We start from the raw sequence: 14,572 nt of genomic DNA, 5'->3' as shown, positions 1-14,572 counted from the left end.
TTTCAAAGAGGGAATTGCCCTGGAATAGTTAATTATTCAGTCCACCATTGCTTAAATGGAGATGGAAAAGCCTTCATAGAGTCTAGGCCATAGCCTCAGCTAGTGTAAATTAGCATAGCTTCATTGACTTCAGTGGTGCTACACCAATTTGCAAAATTTGAGTCTCCAGCCTATTTTGTCTGCAATCTTCCTATCATAGATATTACTGCCAAATTCACTGGAAAACTAAAAGATCTCCCTGCAGATTAGCTCAACCTGCTTCAGATCTATTATCTGTGACCTCTCACGGCAATCTGGAGACCACTGCTGATGAATAGGAAACAAGGATCTTATCTAGATTCAGAAATGTTTTTTCAGAACCTAGGGTATGTCTGACACTTCAAAGCAGAGCTGAGAAAAATAATTAATAGCGAATAATGTATTTGACACAAAAAGTATTGCAACTAGCTTGGAGTAATTCCATATTATACCTCATTCTGATAAAGATAAATTGATCATTGAACTAAAAACTGATGGTCGCCTAGGTACAAGTGATAGTGACCTAATTTCATTTGTTATGTGCAAATTGAATATACCCGTAGTCCTGACCAATAATATATACACACAGACACAGAGTGCTTTTAGAGGGCCAATTTCCCAAAGCAAAAAATAATTAGGAACAAAGTTGTACAGAGAAAAAAATCTGAATGAATATTGGGTGTTGTTTAAGAATGATTTTTTTTTTGTGCCCCATAAACCTATAACCTGCAATCATACAAGATGGCTTCTTGGTTGAAAGACTTCTTCATTAAGTGGAAAGGGAAAATGTATATAACGTGGAAAAATGGGGAAGTTGATAGCAATGAATACAAATGAGGATATTAAACAGCAACTATTAAAGCTAAACATTTTAAAATTGGTCGGACTAGAAACTTGCACCCAAGACTGCTAAAATAATTGGCCAATGAAATCCCTAAACCACCAAGGTTTATTTTTTAATTTATCTTTGAGAACTGGGAAAGTTCAATAGGATTAGGAAGTAAATATGTTGCATCAATAATTAGAAAGGGTAAATGGGATAACCCAGGTAACTATAGGCGGGTTAACCTGACATCACTCCTGGGTAAAATAATGGAAAGGCTCATATGGGATGAAAACAATAAAGGCTTATAGGAGTGTAGCATAATTTAATTCCAGTTAACACAGTGTTATGGAAAATAAGGTCTTGTCAAACAAAATTCATATTGATGAGAGAACAAGCTTAGCTGATAAAAGTGAGTATATAGATGAAATATATTGAAGACTTTTTAAGGCATTTGACTAAGTCCTGCATGACAGTCTGACAAAGAATTAGCACTATACAAATTCAATGTAGCCTATATTAAACGGATTAAAAACTGCTTAAGTGATAGCTCTCAAAAAGTTACTAAATGGGGAATCAGCAGCATCGTATGGGTATGTTTCCAGAGAGATCTTGCAGGGATCTGTGCTTGGTACAATGCTAGTCAATATATTTATCAATGGCCTAGATGGAAATATAAAAAAAAGTTCGCTAGTGAAATTTTCAGATGACACAAAATTGGTGAAGTGGTTTGAAAAAAAAATCTCTTTTTCTGCTTGCAACTTATCTGTAAACGTTCTAACATTTTCTCAAATGTATTCACTATTTGAAATTAGTTGCCAATTAATTAATTAATTCTTGGTGCATAGACTGTGCACAAGGTATTGATTATATTTAAAATCTGAGATATTTGTTTTTTATTGGATGTATGAGTCACATGCAATATTTCTGTGTCCTGATTGGGTAAATCTAACTCTTAGAATTAAATTTCTGATATGAATATGCAAAAATATGGCTTCAAAAATTTACTTTCTGCAAATCTTCCTCAATCTTTATTTAAAAATTGCCATTTCCATAAAAAGTCCTCCCATGAAATGTATTGATGAAATATTTTTAGAAAGTTAACAAAAAAGACAGACAGAATCAGTATGTGTAAAAAAATTGAACGTATTAATGGGCATTTTCCTAATGTTAGCTCAGCTCTACTGCAAGCATTAAAATCTTTCTGAACTGCTCAGGGAATGAGGGATTCCAGATTTTCCATACATTATTAAAAATATGTAGATCAACTTAATTTTATGGCACCTCTATATAGATTTTGAAAAAAAATAATAGATGTAAATTCAAGAAAATGACATAAGGCTTTGAATTACCTTTTGTGTACAGTTGCATTGCTAGAAACCAAAATTATTCTCTTCAGAATGTCTTCCCTTCATTTCCACATGGATGTGTGCACATAGTATAAAATAACTCTTATTGAGATGAAAAATTTATTAACCTATCTAGGGATCCAGATGAAACCAGTATGAACAGTAATTATATTAAAACAACAGCCTGAATTAAATTTGGAAGAAAAAATGTTCAATATTTCATTGTTTTGCTGCATTTCTGAAAATATAAAGTAACTACAAATTGGAACCTGAAAGGGGTTCTCAAACTTTTTCACAGTGAGGACTACATCTTAATAGAGAGAATGACTTGCAGACCACATTCCATCCCACTTGTGGTTGTGCAGATCAGTTCCCTTGTAGGAGGGGAAGATTTTTGATAGCTCACAGCCTGTTAGCACGCCCAGACCACCACCCACAGCTGGAATACTAATTGTTATGCTCATTGCTGAAAGCAGCTAGAAAGGCTCTTTCTGAAGCCTTAGTACAACTAACAGACAGGGAAGTGAGCAACCACAAGGAGTAAACATGACCCTCTTCCCTCTTGACTTGAGCTTTTTGCCTAAGCATGCAGTTTTGCAAGATGGAAAGTCTTGCAGTAGTTAACTATTGGTATGTGAAATACAGCTGGTTAAATTATGGAAAATTACCCATGCCTGACAGGCTGGAAAACTCCACACTGGAATTCTGCTCAGCACCCTTTTTTTATGAACAAGCTAGGTATTATTAACAAACTAGTATAAAAAGAGGAAGAATTCTGAACTCAGTGGACATTTGGACGCCTCTCACATTCCCCTGCAGATGGAAGGCTGGCTACTGGACATCTACAGAAATCCACTTGAGACCTCTTCAAGATCCTGGATAAATATTAATATGGGATTAATTTTGGTGCTCTGCTAACTTGTTGCAGATGTGTGTAAGTACTGGAGACTAAATATAGCAGAAGCTTTGAGTGCAAGTACTTTAGTTTGCCTGCTTGCATCAACTATCTATCGGATGGTCTGCGTCCCCATTCATTTATTTCCTGTCATTGCCTTGCAAAGAGTAAAGTTAGCAAGAGCTTTGGATTCTGCTAACCTCAAGTAACACCCCTATCACTAATGAGTCAATAATGTCCTTGGGGCAGCCATATTAAATGCTTACGTGAAAAAAAAAAATAGTACGAAAGTACTTAGAGTCTGATAACCCACAATTAAGTCAATGAGAGCTACAGGTGCTCAGCCCCTTTGAAATTCAGGGTTTTTTTAAATATAATTTAGTATGGGATACCAGAAAGAGCCAACAAATTGCGACCAGTTAGCTCTCCAGGGACCACCAATGGTTATGAAGCAAAATATGAGAACTAATGGAGTAGAATAATGTTGGGCTGTAGTTCTGCCGGAAACACAGTCAGCTGACCCAGTGGCAGACCACTTGTGCACTGTTAGGGTCCTGGACTGGGACATGGTGGAGTTGGGAAGGCACACGTTCCCCCTGCCAGTCCACCCCTGGAGTGGCAGTATTCCCCCTCCTGAAGCCATGAGGTCTGCATTCCTCAGACATCCCTACCTGAGCCCCACAGACAGTAGCTTGGCTCTCGTCTCTACCTGAGCCCCATAGACTGGGTGGATCAACTGCTACAGCTCTGCGTCACTGCAGACCAGAGCCTTGACTGCTTGTTGCCCTGCCCTGCTTAAAGGCTGGGTGAATGAACTACTGCCACTCTGCCTGGTTGCAGGCCAGAGCCTAGACTGTGCACAGTCCCACTCTGCTTGAAGGCCTGGGCACACTGAGAACCATTAATTCCCCCTTCATTTTTTCTTCCTTTGGGAGAATACTCTAGCAGACCAAACTGCAAGGAGGTGTGGCCTCCCTCAGACATGGACAGCCAGCCATGACAGGTTACAGATGTATTAACAGGAGTGTAATATGTAAGACAGGTGGTGTAATTGTTCCGCTGTACTTGGTACTAGCGAGGCCTCGGCTGGAGTACTGTGTCCAGTTTCAGGCACCACATTTTAAGAAATATGTAAATAAATTTTAGAGATTCCAGAGGAGAGCGGAAAAAAAAATTAAGAGGTTTACAAAACATGACTTACAAGGAAAGGTTGAAAGAACTGGGCATGTATAGTTTAGAGATGAGAAGGCTAAGTAGGGACTGGTAAAAGTCTTCAAGTATATTGAAGGTTATTATAAAGATGATGGTGACCCATTGTTCTCCATGTCCACCAAGGGTAGAACAAGAAGTAATGAGCTTAGTTTGCATCCAGGAAATTCAAGGTTAAATATTAAGAAAACCTTTCTAACCATAAGGATAGTTAAGCACTCAACAGGTTACCTACAGAGGTTGTGGAACCCATTTCATTGGACATTTTTATAAAGAGAGAAGAGAAACACCTGTCAGAGATAGTCTAGTTATATATAATCCAGCCTCAGCACAAGGGGCCGGACTAGGGGTCCCTTCCAGCCCAACATTTCTATGATTCTATATCATATTGAAAAAGGAACATCGTGACTTTTTTTGCCTCTAAAAAGAATAATCTACACGTAAAGTGAATAAGCCATAATTGTTTGTACTTAGCTATTTTGACTCGTAGCACAAAACGCCACTACGTTTGGTACAAAGGAAAACATTAGTTTACTGATTCATGAAACACCACAGCAGGGGGAAAAATGCCACTAGTTTCAGCTAAACTTTGGGGGAAGGCAAATAGAAAAGAAACAGAATAATTCAAAAAAGCCTGGAAATAACTGCAGACTTAATAGCTATTTTATTCTAGACATGCAGGGAAACAAATATGAGGAGGCCCCTCAGGCTTAAAATTGGTGGCAGGGAATCAAAACACACAGCCTGAAATCTGGTGAACTTTTTGTTTCAGAATGAGCAACACCTGATTTCTCAGGTGGCCAAGCCGCCATGGACAAACAAATAGGTCACTGCTTAAAGAAATCAAAGAGGAGAATGCCAGGCAGAATCATCATGAGCATTCACTCAAGCAAAGAGTTTTAAAGACTGTACCACAGTGCTCAGACTGAGACTGTTCAATTGTATATGCCTGAAATCCGCCAACCTTACTTCGTGAGAAAGGACACAAATGTTATGTTCATTTCTTGCTTCCTCAGATGTTTATGGAACCTAAAGAAATTTAGAAAAAATCTGACCTCTGCATTAATAGACTATACATTATGTATAATAATATATATAATAATATATCTCAAAGACTAGAGAATAGTTTTTTTATAACAAACACTCATAATTAAATTGAAGTAAATTAAATATGAGTCTGCTGTTTTTCAAAAGGGAAATGTTATATGTGATGAGTTAAAAAAATATGCAAAGTCAGGATACTTCTGTCACATTGTCTTGGATCACATTCCACTTATATGGCTGAGAAGAGGGAGATTAAATTAATTCCATAAAAAGGTCTGTGAAGAAACTTTCCCAAATGAGCCAGTTATACAAACCCTCCTAATTTAAATATTGGATTTTTGTTTTAATTAAAGGCCAAATGTAACTGAAAGGTGCCTAGAGATGCAGTGGAACAAGTGGGTGGGGTATGTATTCATGGAGAGTATACTCATTTCCCTTTGATGTTAACTGTACATTCATTGCAGGCTAACAAACAGATGTTCACATTTGCTGCTGCAATTGTCAAAGCTTCTGTGCCCAGGAATGGCTGCCAGCAGACTCATTATAACATTTCTGTGTAACTTAAGTTTGACTTTTAGTTAATCTTTTGATGCCTTTTGTTATATAAAAGGGAATACAGAGGAGTTGTTGTTTTTTATAAGTTGTGCCTACAGATTTCTGAAGGTAGTACAAAATAGAGGTAATGAATAAACCAAATTCTGCTCTCACTTACATTCATGCAACGCCATTGAATTCATTGGGAACATTGTCCAATAATAATAATTTATATTTATTTGATATCTTAAAAATGCCAACAGATTCTACAGCTCTTAACAATCTGAGGGCCTAGCCCTGAAATCCTTACTCCCTAAAAATATTGACTTTAATAGGATTTTGACAGAGCAAGGACTTCAAGATTTTTCCCTATGTACATAAAACAACATTGAAATAAAGCCATCTCTGGTCTGGAGAATGGCAGCCAATCACCATCCAACATCCTCATGAAGGGGGAGGAGCACTTTTGGTCAAGGATGCTGAGGGAAAACACCTATTTGAAAAATGCCATGGGATTGTTAATGTCCAAACAGAGAAAATCAAGCAGAAATTTTAAAAGTCTTTTAAAAAAGACTCCATGCTAAAAAATGGGCACATTAACACAGAAATATACATTGTCACAAATAGAGCAATATACATCTTCCAACAAAAGTTCTACTATCCGTTCCCCTACTCCTTGAAATTTCAATGCACGTACACCACTACCTTGATATAATGCCACACAATATAACACAAATTTGGATACAACATGGTAAAGCAGTGCTTCAGGGGTTTGAGGCTGCTCACTCCGGTGGATCAAAGCAAGTTCTATATAACACAGTTTCACCTATAACAAGGTAAGATTTTTTGGCTCCCAAGGACAGCGTTATATCGAGGCAGAGGTGTATTTAGCCATGCACTGGTAATGTCAAGAGGTCAGAATATCAGGCTGTGTTTGCAACTGCTGAGCTATTAAGATAATCCTCATGAAATGTAATATATTAACCTACCTTAAGTATAGAACCATTCACTACAAAGCAGCTGAAATTTAAAAGAAAGCTCTTGACGTTGCACAATTATAGGAACTCCCATTCATTTTCAAAGGCAGATTTGTAGGAGTCATGTGGGCAGAACAACTAAAGCATTGTTTTGATTCCACTGTATTTTTTTACCAAAGTGAAATCTCAGACTGCACTGCATTTGTTTAAACTCTAGATTTAAAAGAATGAATTGCTTATGACAATTTAGTAGAGCTGTTTAGTAAACAAAAACATTTTTTCGTAAAACTTTCCATTTAATAAAGTATTCCATTTTGTGTGTGCACTGTTCTTGTAGCTGTGTTGGTCCCAGGACAGGAGACACACAAGGTGGGTGAGGTAATATCTTTTATTGGATCAACTTCTGTTGGTGAAAGAGACATGCTTTTCAAACTCCAAAGACCTGAGTAAGGCTTGAAAGCTTGTTTCTTTCACCAACAGAAGTTGGTACAATAAAAGATTTTACCTCACTTCCTCTGTCTCTCTCATATCCCATTTTCTGTCAGAAATGGTTTTGATTAAACTTTTCTGTACAGCTCCACCATTTATGTAAGAGGAAAAAGATCTCAGAGACAAACTAATTGAAAAAGAGTATAGTATGATGTGGGAGACATGGATTAAGGAACAACCTCACTATTCTTACTCCTTAGATTAGTCGGTGGGTTGGGGCTAGAAGTTCAACAGAGGCAATATGTATAACGGTTGTAGGAACGAGGGTTTGATCCAAGTTTTATGGATGTCAATAAAAAAATACACCTATTGACTTCAATGGGCTTCAGATCAGACCCAGTTGCTTTTTGCTACTCTGGTAGCCACCAGAGTGTACTGCTGAATCTGGCCAATCCTCACTTTTAGAGAAACAGCAGCTTGCCCATCTGTCTTGAATATTCCCTTTGATATTTATGTGCAGTGGATGATTCTAGGCAGGATGGGTCTGTCACATCAAGTATGCATGGTGACCATTTGGGAAGGGCAGGAGGTGTATAGGCAGGAGTAATAGAAGGAAAATGAGCAAAGAAAAATTACAGACAAATATCAGAGAAAGTTTCCTAACAAAGAGGTGAAGCCAAATGTGGAATATATTTACCAAGGCAAACAGAGGCTTATGCCATTTATAGCTAGAGTAGAATAGCGGGAGATTACACTGCAGTGAACAATTCTCTACAGACAGGGAGGTGGACAAGATGACCTATCATCCAAAAGAGCTGCTCCATCTTTTATATTTAGATCTTCTTCAATATGTCATAGCCAGTTTTTACTTTCATTCATTTCAAATCCTAAAGGCTGTTCTCTTTGACTATGACAGTAACCCTCATAACTTGTTATTTGCATGAACAGGTTTTTGTTCGCAAGAATGTTTAGAGAATAGTTGTTCTCCATACAAATAGTCAGGTTTATATAAAATCAAGTGTATGTGCTATTTTTTTTTAAAATGTAGTCATCCAACTATGGAGCAGAAATAGTAACATATGATTTAGGTCACACAATAATTAATAAAGCTAACAGTTCAAATGAACACTTTGCAAACATGAGACAGACTGAAATTTGTTCAAATAAACTATCTGGGAAATATTTGCAAATGGAACTTGTCAAATAATGGAAACAAATTTGTAAAGCTATTCCAAAATAAACCACAAAAGTTCAATTTGCTGCTAGTCATGGAGTGAGAATATTTGTTTTGGAACTGCGTATTGCTGTGTGTTTTGTGTACTGTGAATATTTGTGTGATATTTGAAAGCGTTTTACAAAAATGTTTGTCAATCTCAAAAATATATCCTTTGTATATGAAATATATTATTCATTATTCATGTTTTGTGTTTGCTATTTCTTATCATGGTCTTTTCTCCTATTAAAAAGGTTCAGGCATCCAATGGAGGTGCAAAAATACACCATATGACCACATCCAAACAATGCTTTCCATCCTTTATATAGCACTTCAACATCAAGAATTCCTTCTGTTGTTATCAGTAAGCATTGCCAAATGTTTTGCTACAGTACTGCTGTTGCCATTTTGTAGGCATTCATCCGTCTCAGGACAGAGATAGAGGAACTATTCATCTGGTAATGATACTGTAGAAGCTTATTATGAACTTCATGAATCAGTAGTGAAATGTACTGTATTCCACCAGTCATAGCCTCCAGATGCCTTTGCTTTACTGCCTGTCTCAGGATTTCATAAATGTGGCCATGATGGAATTATTCAAGTATGACTGCATATGGCTCTGCTCTCTGCTTTCAAAGGAGTGGAAAAGAAAGCTTCCATCAGTTCTACCTTAACTGACTCGTGGACATTTTCCCTTTGGAAACATTGCTTCTTAACAAAGGACGTTATTGACAGGTAAAGGCCTCCTCTCAACCTCACTGAGGATGAAATGTTGTCTCCTGGTAAGATACAGGACTTGCTAAAGTGCCCTTTGAAGTAAATGTTAAAACTCCCATTGACTATAAAAGGAGCAGTTCCACAGCATGTGATCTTCTGTTTGCTGCAGCTATTTCAAGCATCGTCTCTCCTCCTATTCTATCTGCTTCATTAACAGAATCTTTGATAAGACACAGTCCATGCACCCTTGTGCAGGACCAATTTTGGCTTTCTTGGTGTTAAACTTAACTAACCAACAGGTGAACATTAGATAATGTAAAGTCCACTCTCTACAGTGCCTTAGTGTGAGGCTACTCCTTCAGTTCCTAACTGGAGCCTTCTAAGCCCACATCACCAGACTTCTCTAACTAAACCCAAGAACCCTCTCTTAAGGAAGCCCAGCTCTCAAACTTGCTGCTTCTTTTTTTCTCCTTTGTTTTCCCCCTACTCCTTCCAGGCTTGATACTGCTGCTAAGTCTTATAGGCTGCAGGGGCCACGTGCAATCCATCTCCAGGACTGTTAGCTCCTTCCTGCCCTCGTCCAGTGGAAGATTTGTCCACTCTGCCACAGAGCGAAATAGGAATCTTACAAGCATGCTAAACAGCTGAATGATATAGAACCTACTTTAGAGGGATTCACAATAGGTTCTTTCAGTTGGCAACTCATCCTGCATAACTCAGAAATTTTGCCCCATCTGTATATGTCTGAGGATGTGTTTCTCTGGAATATCGCCATATAGGCACAGACTCAACCCTGGTTTATTCAATAAAGACACACTAGAGATAAATTTGACTAATAGCTCTGATATTAAGATATTCCTATCAACATATTCAAATGTGAGTTCTTAAAATGAGGCACCTATATCCATGTTTAGGCATCTCAGTATAAGTAGACAGCTTTGCAAAGAAACTGAGCATCTGCCGCTCTTATTTCCTTCAATGAGACTTGGGGTGCTCAATGCTGAAAAAAATCAGACTGTTTTATTCAGGTGCCTATATTTAGGCACAGAAGTGTGAAATTCTAGTCTGTAGGGGTAAATTTTTCAAAATCATCCAAATGACTTTTGAAAAATCCGATTTTCAAAAGTAGAAAGGAGAAAATAAGACATAAAACTCCTAAATGTCTAATGGCTGGTCTCCACTACTGGAGAGATCAATGCGGCTGCAATTGATGCAGCAAGGATTGATTTAGTGGATCCAGTGAAGACCTGCTAAATCAATAGCCGAGTGCTCTCTGGTCAACCCTGGTACTCAAGCTCTCCAAGAAGAGTAAGGCAAGTCGACCGGAGACCATCTCCCATTGTCTCAGCACCATGAAGATACCATGGTAAATTGACTTAAGCTACGTTAATGCCAGCTACATCATTCACATAGCTGGAGTAGTGTAACTTAGGTCAACTTATCCCCATAGTGAAGAAAGCCCTAAGTCTCTTTTAATAATGGACTTAGGCTCTAAATCACGTAGGCACTTATGAAAATATTCCCTTGGTCTTCTGAATAATGACTCAATTCCGTCCTCAGATACATCTGCGCAATTCCCACTGACCTCAGTGGGATTTTCAGAGATGCATGCCAGGAAAAAAACTCACCCCTAAATATAGTACACATAGTACTCTCTAGTGTCTCACTGTAGTGCAATTGTTCTCCTTAAGCAGGACTACATTTTAAAATCTTTTTGCCATTGAAAATCCAGGTGCTTTCACTTCATAGCTTGGCCTTCTTCATTCAAAAGGGCTATAATTCTCCAGTTTTTAACAAAGAGTGAACAATCCAGCCTTCTTCTATACAGCACATATAGTAATACGTATGCTATTCTCCCTTCATGATTGTCACAGATGCCTTAACCAAGGCTCTGCTTACCACTCAGCAAACTAGATCTATTTTCCCACACACTCCGGTGCGGCACACTGGGAATTCTGAGGTACAGCTTCAGGTACATTTTAAATAGGAGAGTTTTACTGAATTAAACATGAAAATGGTTAATAAAACTAATACACTACAGCGTGTGTTACTTATTTTGATGTTAAATTTAATTGTCTAAGCGTTTGGGTTTCTCTCCTCATCAAATCCAGAATTCTGACTACTTTCACTAATACTTAGGGCAGATTTACACTACAGGGCTACGTTGACCTAACTTACGTGACTCTACGTGAATAATGTAGCTGGAGTCAACGTATGTTAAGTCGACTTATTTCAGTGTCTACATTGTGCTGGGTCCGCGGGAGAAACTCTCCCATTGATTTACATTATGCTTCTCATTCCAGTGGAGTACTGAAGTGGACAGGAGAGTGATCGGCGGTCAATTTAGCGCGTCTTCATTAGACCCACTAAATCGACCCCCAGTGGATCAATTGCTGCACATCAATCCTCTTGTAAGTGGAGACAAGCCCTTACTAACCTTCTTTACACTTATGTCCCCTCGTTGAACTCAGTAGGATGGCATATGGGTAACTGAAAGCACCATTTGGCTCTTTCATTTTTGTTTTATCTACTCGTTATTTATTGATAAGCTTCAGAGACAGGTACAGTATAAGAATACAGATAAATAGACTGATCCAAACCGCCCAATTACTCCAGGGTTCATAGATTAGGATTACAGTTTCCAGTTGCGCCTGCTTCTGACAGCTGGGGAGCACTTGTGGCTCCTGCTGACATTTGTAAGAGTTGCGTCTATTTGACTTTTTTTATGAATAGGCATTTAATCCTGATGCTTTCTGACCCAACTAGTATTTTATTTTACCTTAAATGGAACACATATTTGTGGCTTTCACATTTCTGACATTTCTTTGTTTAAAGATTAATGGAATTCATTTGGTCAGATGAGGAATCATAAAAGCCTAATTTGGAAGAAGGAGGGGAATTTGAAGTGCCTTAAAGTCTAATAGTGTCTGACCTTAATTTCAGGAGTTTATGCACCACTGCCTGCTAAGGTCTAAGCAGAAAACTGGAAGCCATAATCATATAAAGAATACAAAATTATCTCTGAAAAATATATGATAAATATTTAGATAATATGAACAACTCTGATAGGATTGTTAGTCACAAATGAACAACTCTTTGATTTATCATTAATATCAGTCAATGAATTCTGTCATCTTTACCCACAGTCATTCTCTCAGCACCCTCCATGCTACTACTACTCATGCTAAAAATCTCTTCCTGAACTGTTCGGGTCAGAATTAAACAACAACAGTCAGAGTCTTCTACGAAAACAACAATGCAGATCAAAAAGAACGATTTCAAAGCAGTATCTTTGTGGATTCTAATATAGTATCTCCAGAGGAAGCTCAAACCAGTGATTCAGTACCATATTTTATGAGGCCCTAGGCAATATAATTAGCAAGTTTGGGAATGCCTTAATATATTGAACTGAAAGGTATTTAAAATTCAGAGTTTAATGCCAACCTATGCTGTAGACCAAAGGTAATTCATTTACAAAGAGAAACTAGAGGGGAGAAGTAAATGTCAAGAAAAACTTACAGTACGGGCAGCCGTAGACTTCAGTTCTCAGCCCAATTTGGCCTTCTCCACTCCAGTCAAGAGGAACTATGCGTATGTAGCGGGCTATAACTGCATGCTGTAAATCATGCCGGATCACACTATCAGAATTTGTATTTCCAGGAAATGCCTAAGGGAAGGAAAAAGAAATCTCTTGTAACAGTGGAATACTTCTGTGAGGGAAAAAAATAGGAACAACGGTCTTCTGAGTATTTAGATTAAACTACATTCTGGTCAACTTGCCTCTATGCTAGTGATTGAATTAATGGATAATTCAACAAACAGCACTGGGAGTTCTACAATGCTCACGAAAGATGCCAGATATATGGCACTGGAAGCTAATGTCCTCTTTCTCCATAATAGGTACAGTATACCTTATTCTTGGTTGAATGAATCAAAACAAAGGATGAGAAAATGGTTCATTCTGTATCTCTATCTAGTTTTTAGCTTGTTCATTAGAATGTCAATAAGTGTCCCAATTGTAGTGATTGTTTTCGTGATGAAGACTCTTATTCACTAATAACTAGACTGAATACACCAACTCTTTTCACATAGATGGAAATAATTTTAGTTATTAGTGACATGGGACAGATTTGAACTGATGAACAGTGAAAAGCTCTTTCTCATTGCCTTGAGCCATACTGTTCCCCATTTCAGCTTTAAAATTATATAGTAGAATTTACCATATTTCTGTAGGACCCCAAACCATACCTTAACTTTGAAGTCTCACTTGTAGGGAAACATGTAATCTTCACAATCAACACCTCACCCTAAACAACATGTGCAATTAGATATTTTGGAAATGGTGCTAATCATCATAATCTTGGCTGTCATTCACAGTGAGAGGTATTTTTTCAAATACTAAGAACTCAGAGAAGGATACAATAGTTCTCAAGTGTATTAATGTTTCCAGAATTAATGAAGTCAACACATCTAGTTTTCTATTTTAGTACCTCTGAGCGTAATGATTCATAGCATCTGGCTCAACAGAAAACAATACCTGCTTGTTAACTCTGCTTACATATTTTCTATCTAGTCAGCCCTTGGACAGTCTGTTCATTCACAGCCAGAACTTCACATAGGCAGTACTTTCTTATCTTTCTATAGCTAGCTTTCACTGGAGATATACATGTCAAGCTACTGAACAGGATAGTCTTACACCAAGGGGAAACGGATAGCCAATTGTCAAAAAGACTATAAACAGTCATTGTTAGTACATTCTTATAAAATTCAGCCACTGAAGCTTGTGCCAGAGAAAAACCTGTATCCAAAGATTCAGAAGTAAACACAGTATTAATCAATAGGTCTATATTTTAGTTATTCATATCAATCAGAACACAGTAATTCATTTAAAATAGTCTATTGTACACATTGCTATAGACAGTAATATACTAAGGGCTAGAATATACAAAAGACACACTGCCCAAAATAAGGTGCGATGAGGACCCATCATCCCTGAGGAAGTTCCAGGAGAAATTCTTCCTTGTGAAAGAAGAATCCCTCCCCAAGATTCCCACCATGCTAAGAGAGGATTTATGCTTCTACACTCCTTGCATGCCAGTTCTACTCCATGCTTGGCCATGTCCCTCTCCTCTCCCTGCATCCACTGGGCTGTGCTGTGCTTCCTATGCAGGGATCAGTCCTCTTAGAGTAAATTCAGTTACCACAATTGTGGAAGGTGCCTACTGGGGAAGCATAAGGAGAGGAAGTCTTCAGTAGTACCCAGCAGAATCTGTTCCATGTTGTTTCTGGTTTGTTTGTTTTTTCCTTCTGAATTTTAGTGTTTTTTTAATGCAAATTATGACCCACGTTAAAGCTGAATCTTTC

The 14,572-nt window shown here is 37.8% G+C and overlaps 1 protein-coding gene across 1 annotated transcript in view; it reads right to left on the bottom strand.

The window, feature by feature from the left end:
- The window catches only part of CNTNAP2 (contactin associated protein like 2), a 1,679,055-nt gene that overhangs the window by 897,814 nt on the left and 766,669 nt on the right, over nt 1-14,572 (bottom strand). Inside the window, exon 4 of the mRNA XM_030551435.1 lies at nt 12,728-12,875. Coding sequence (XP_030407295.1) covers nt 12,728-12,875 — 148 coding nt within the window. The remainder of the gene's footprint in view (nt 1-12,727; nt 12,876-14,572) is intronic.

The sequence above is a fragment of the Gopherus evgoodei genome, chromosome 2 (genome assembly GCF_007399415.2).
Source record: "Gopherus evgoodei ecotype Sinaloan lineage chromosome 2, rGopEvg1_v1.p, whole genome shotgun sequence".
Lineage (NCBI taxonomy): Eukaryota > Metazoa > Chordata > Testudines > Testudinidae > Gopherus > Gopherus evgoodei.
The sequence above is the reverse complement of the archived record's forward strand: the minus strand, read 5'-3'. Positions and strand labels throughout refer to the sequence as shown.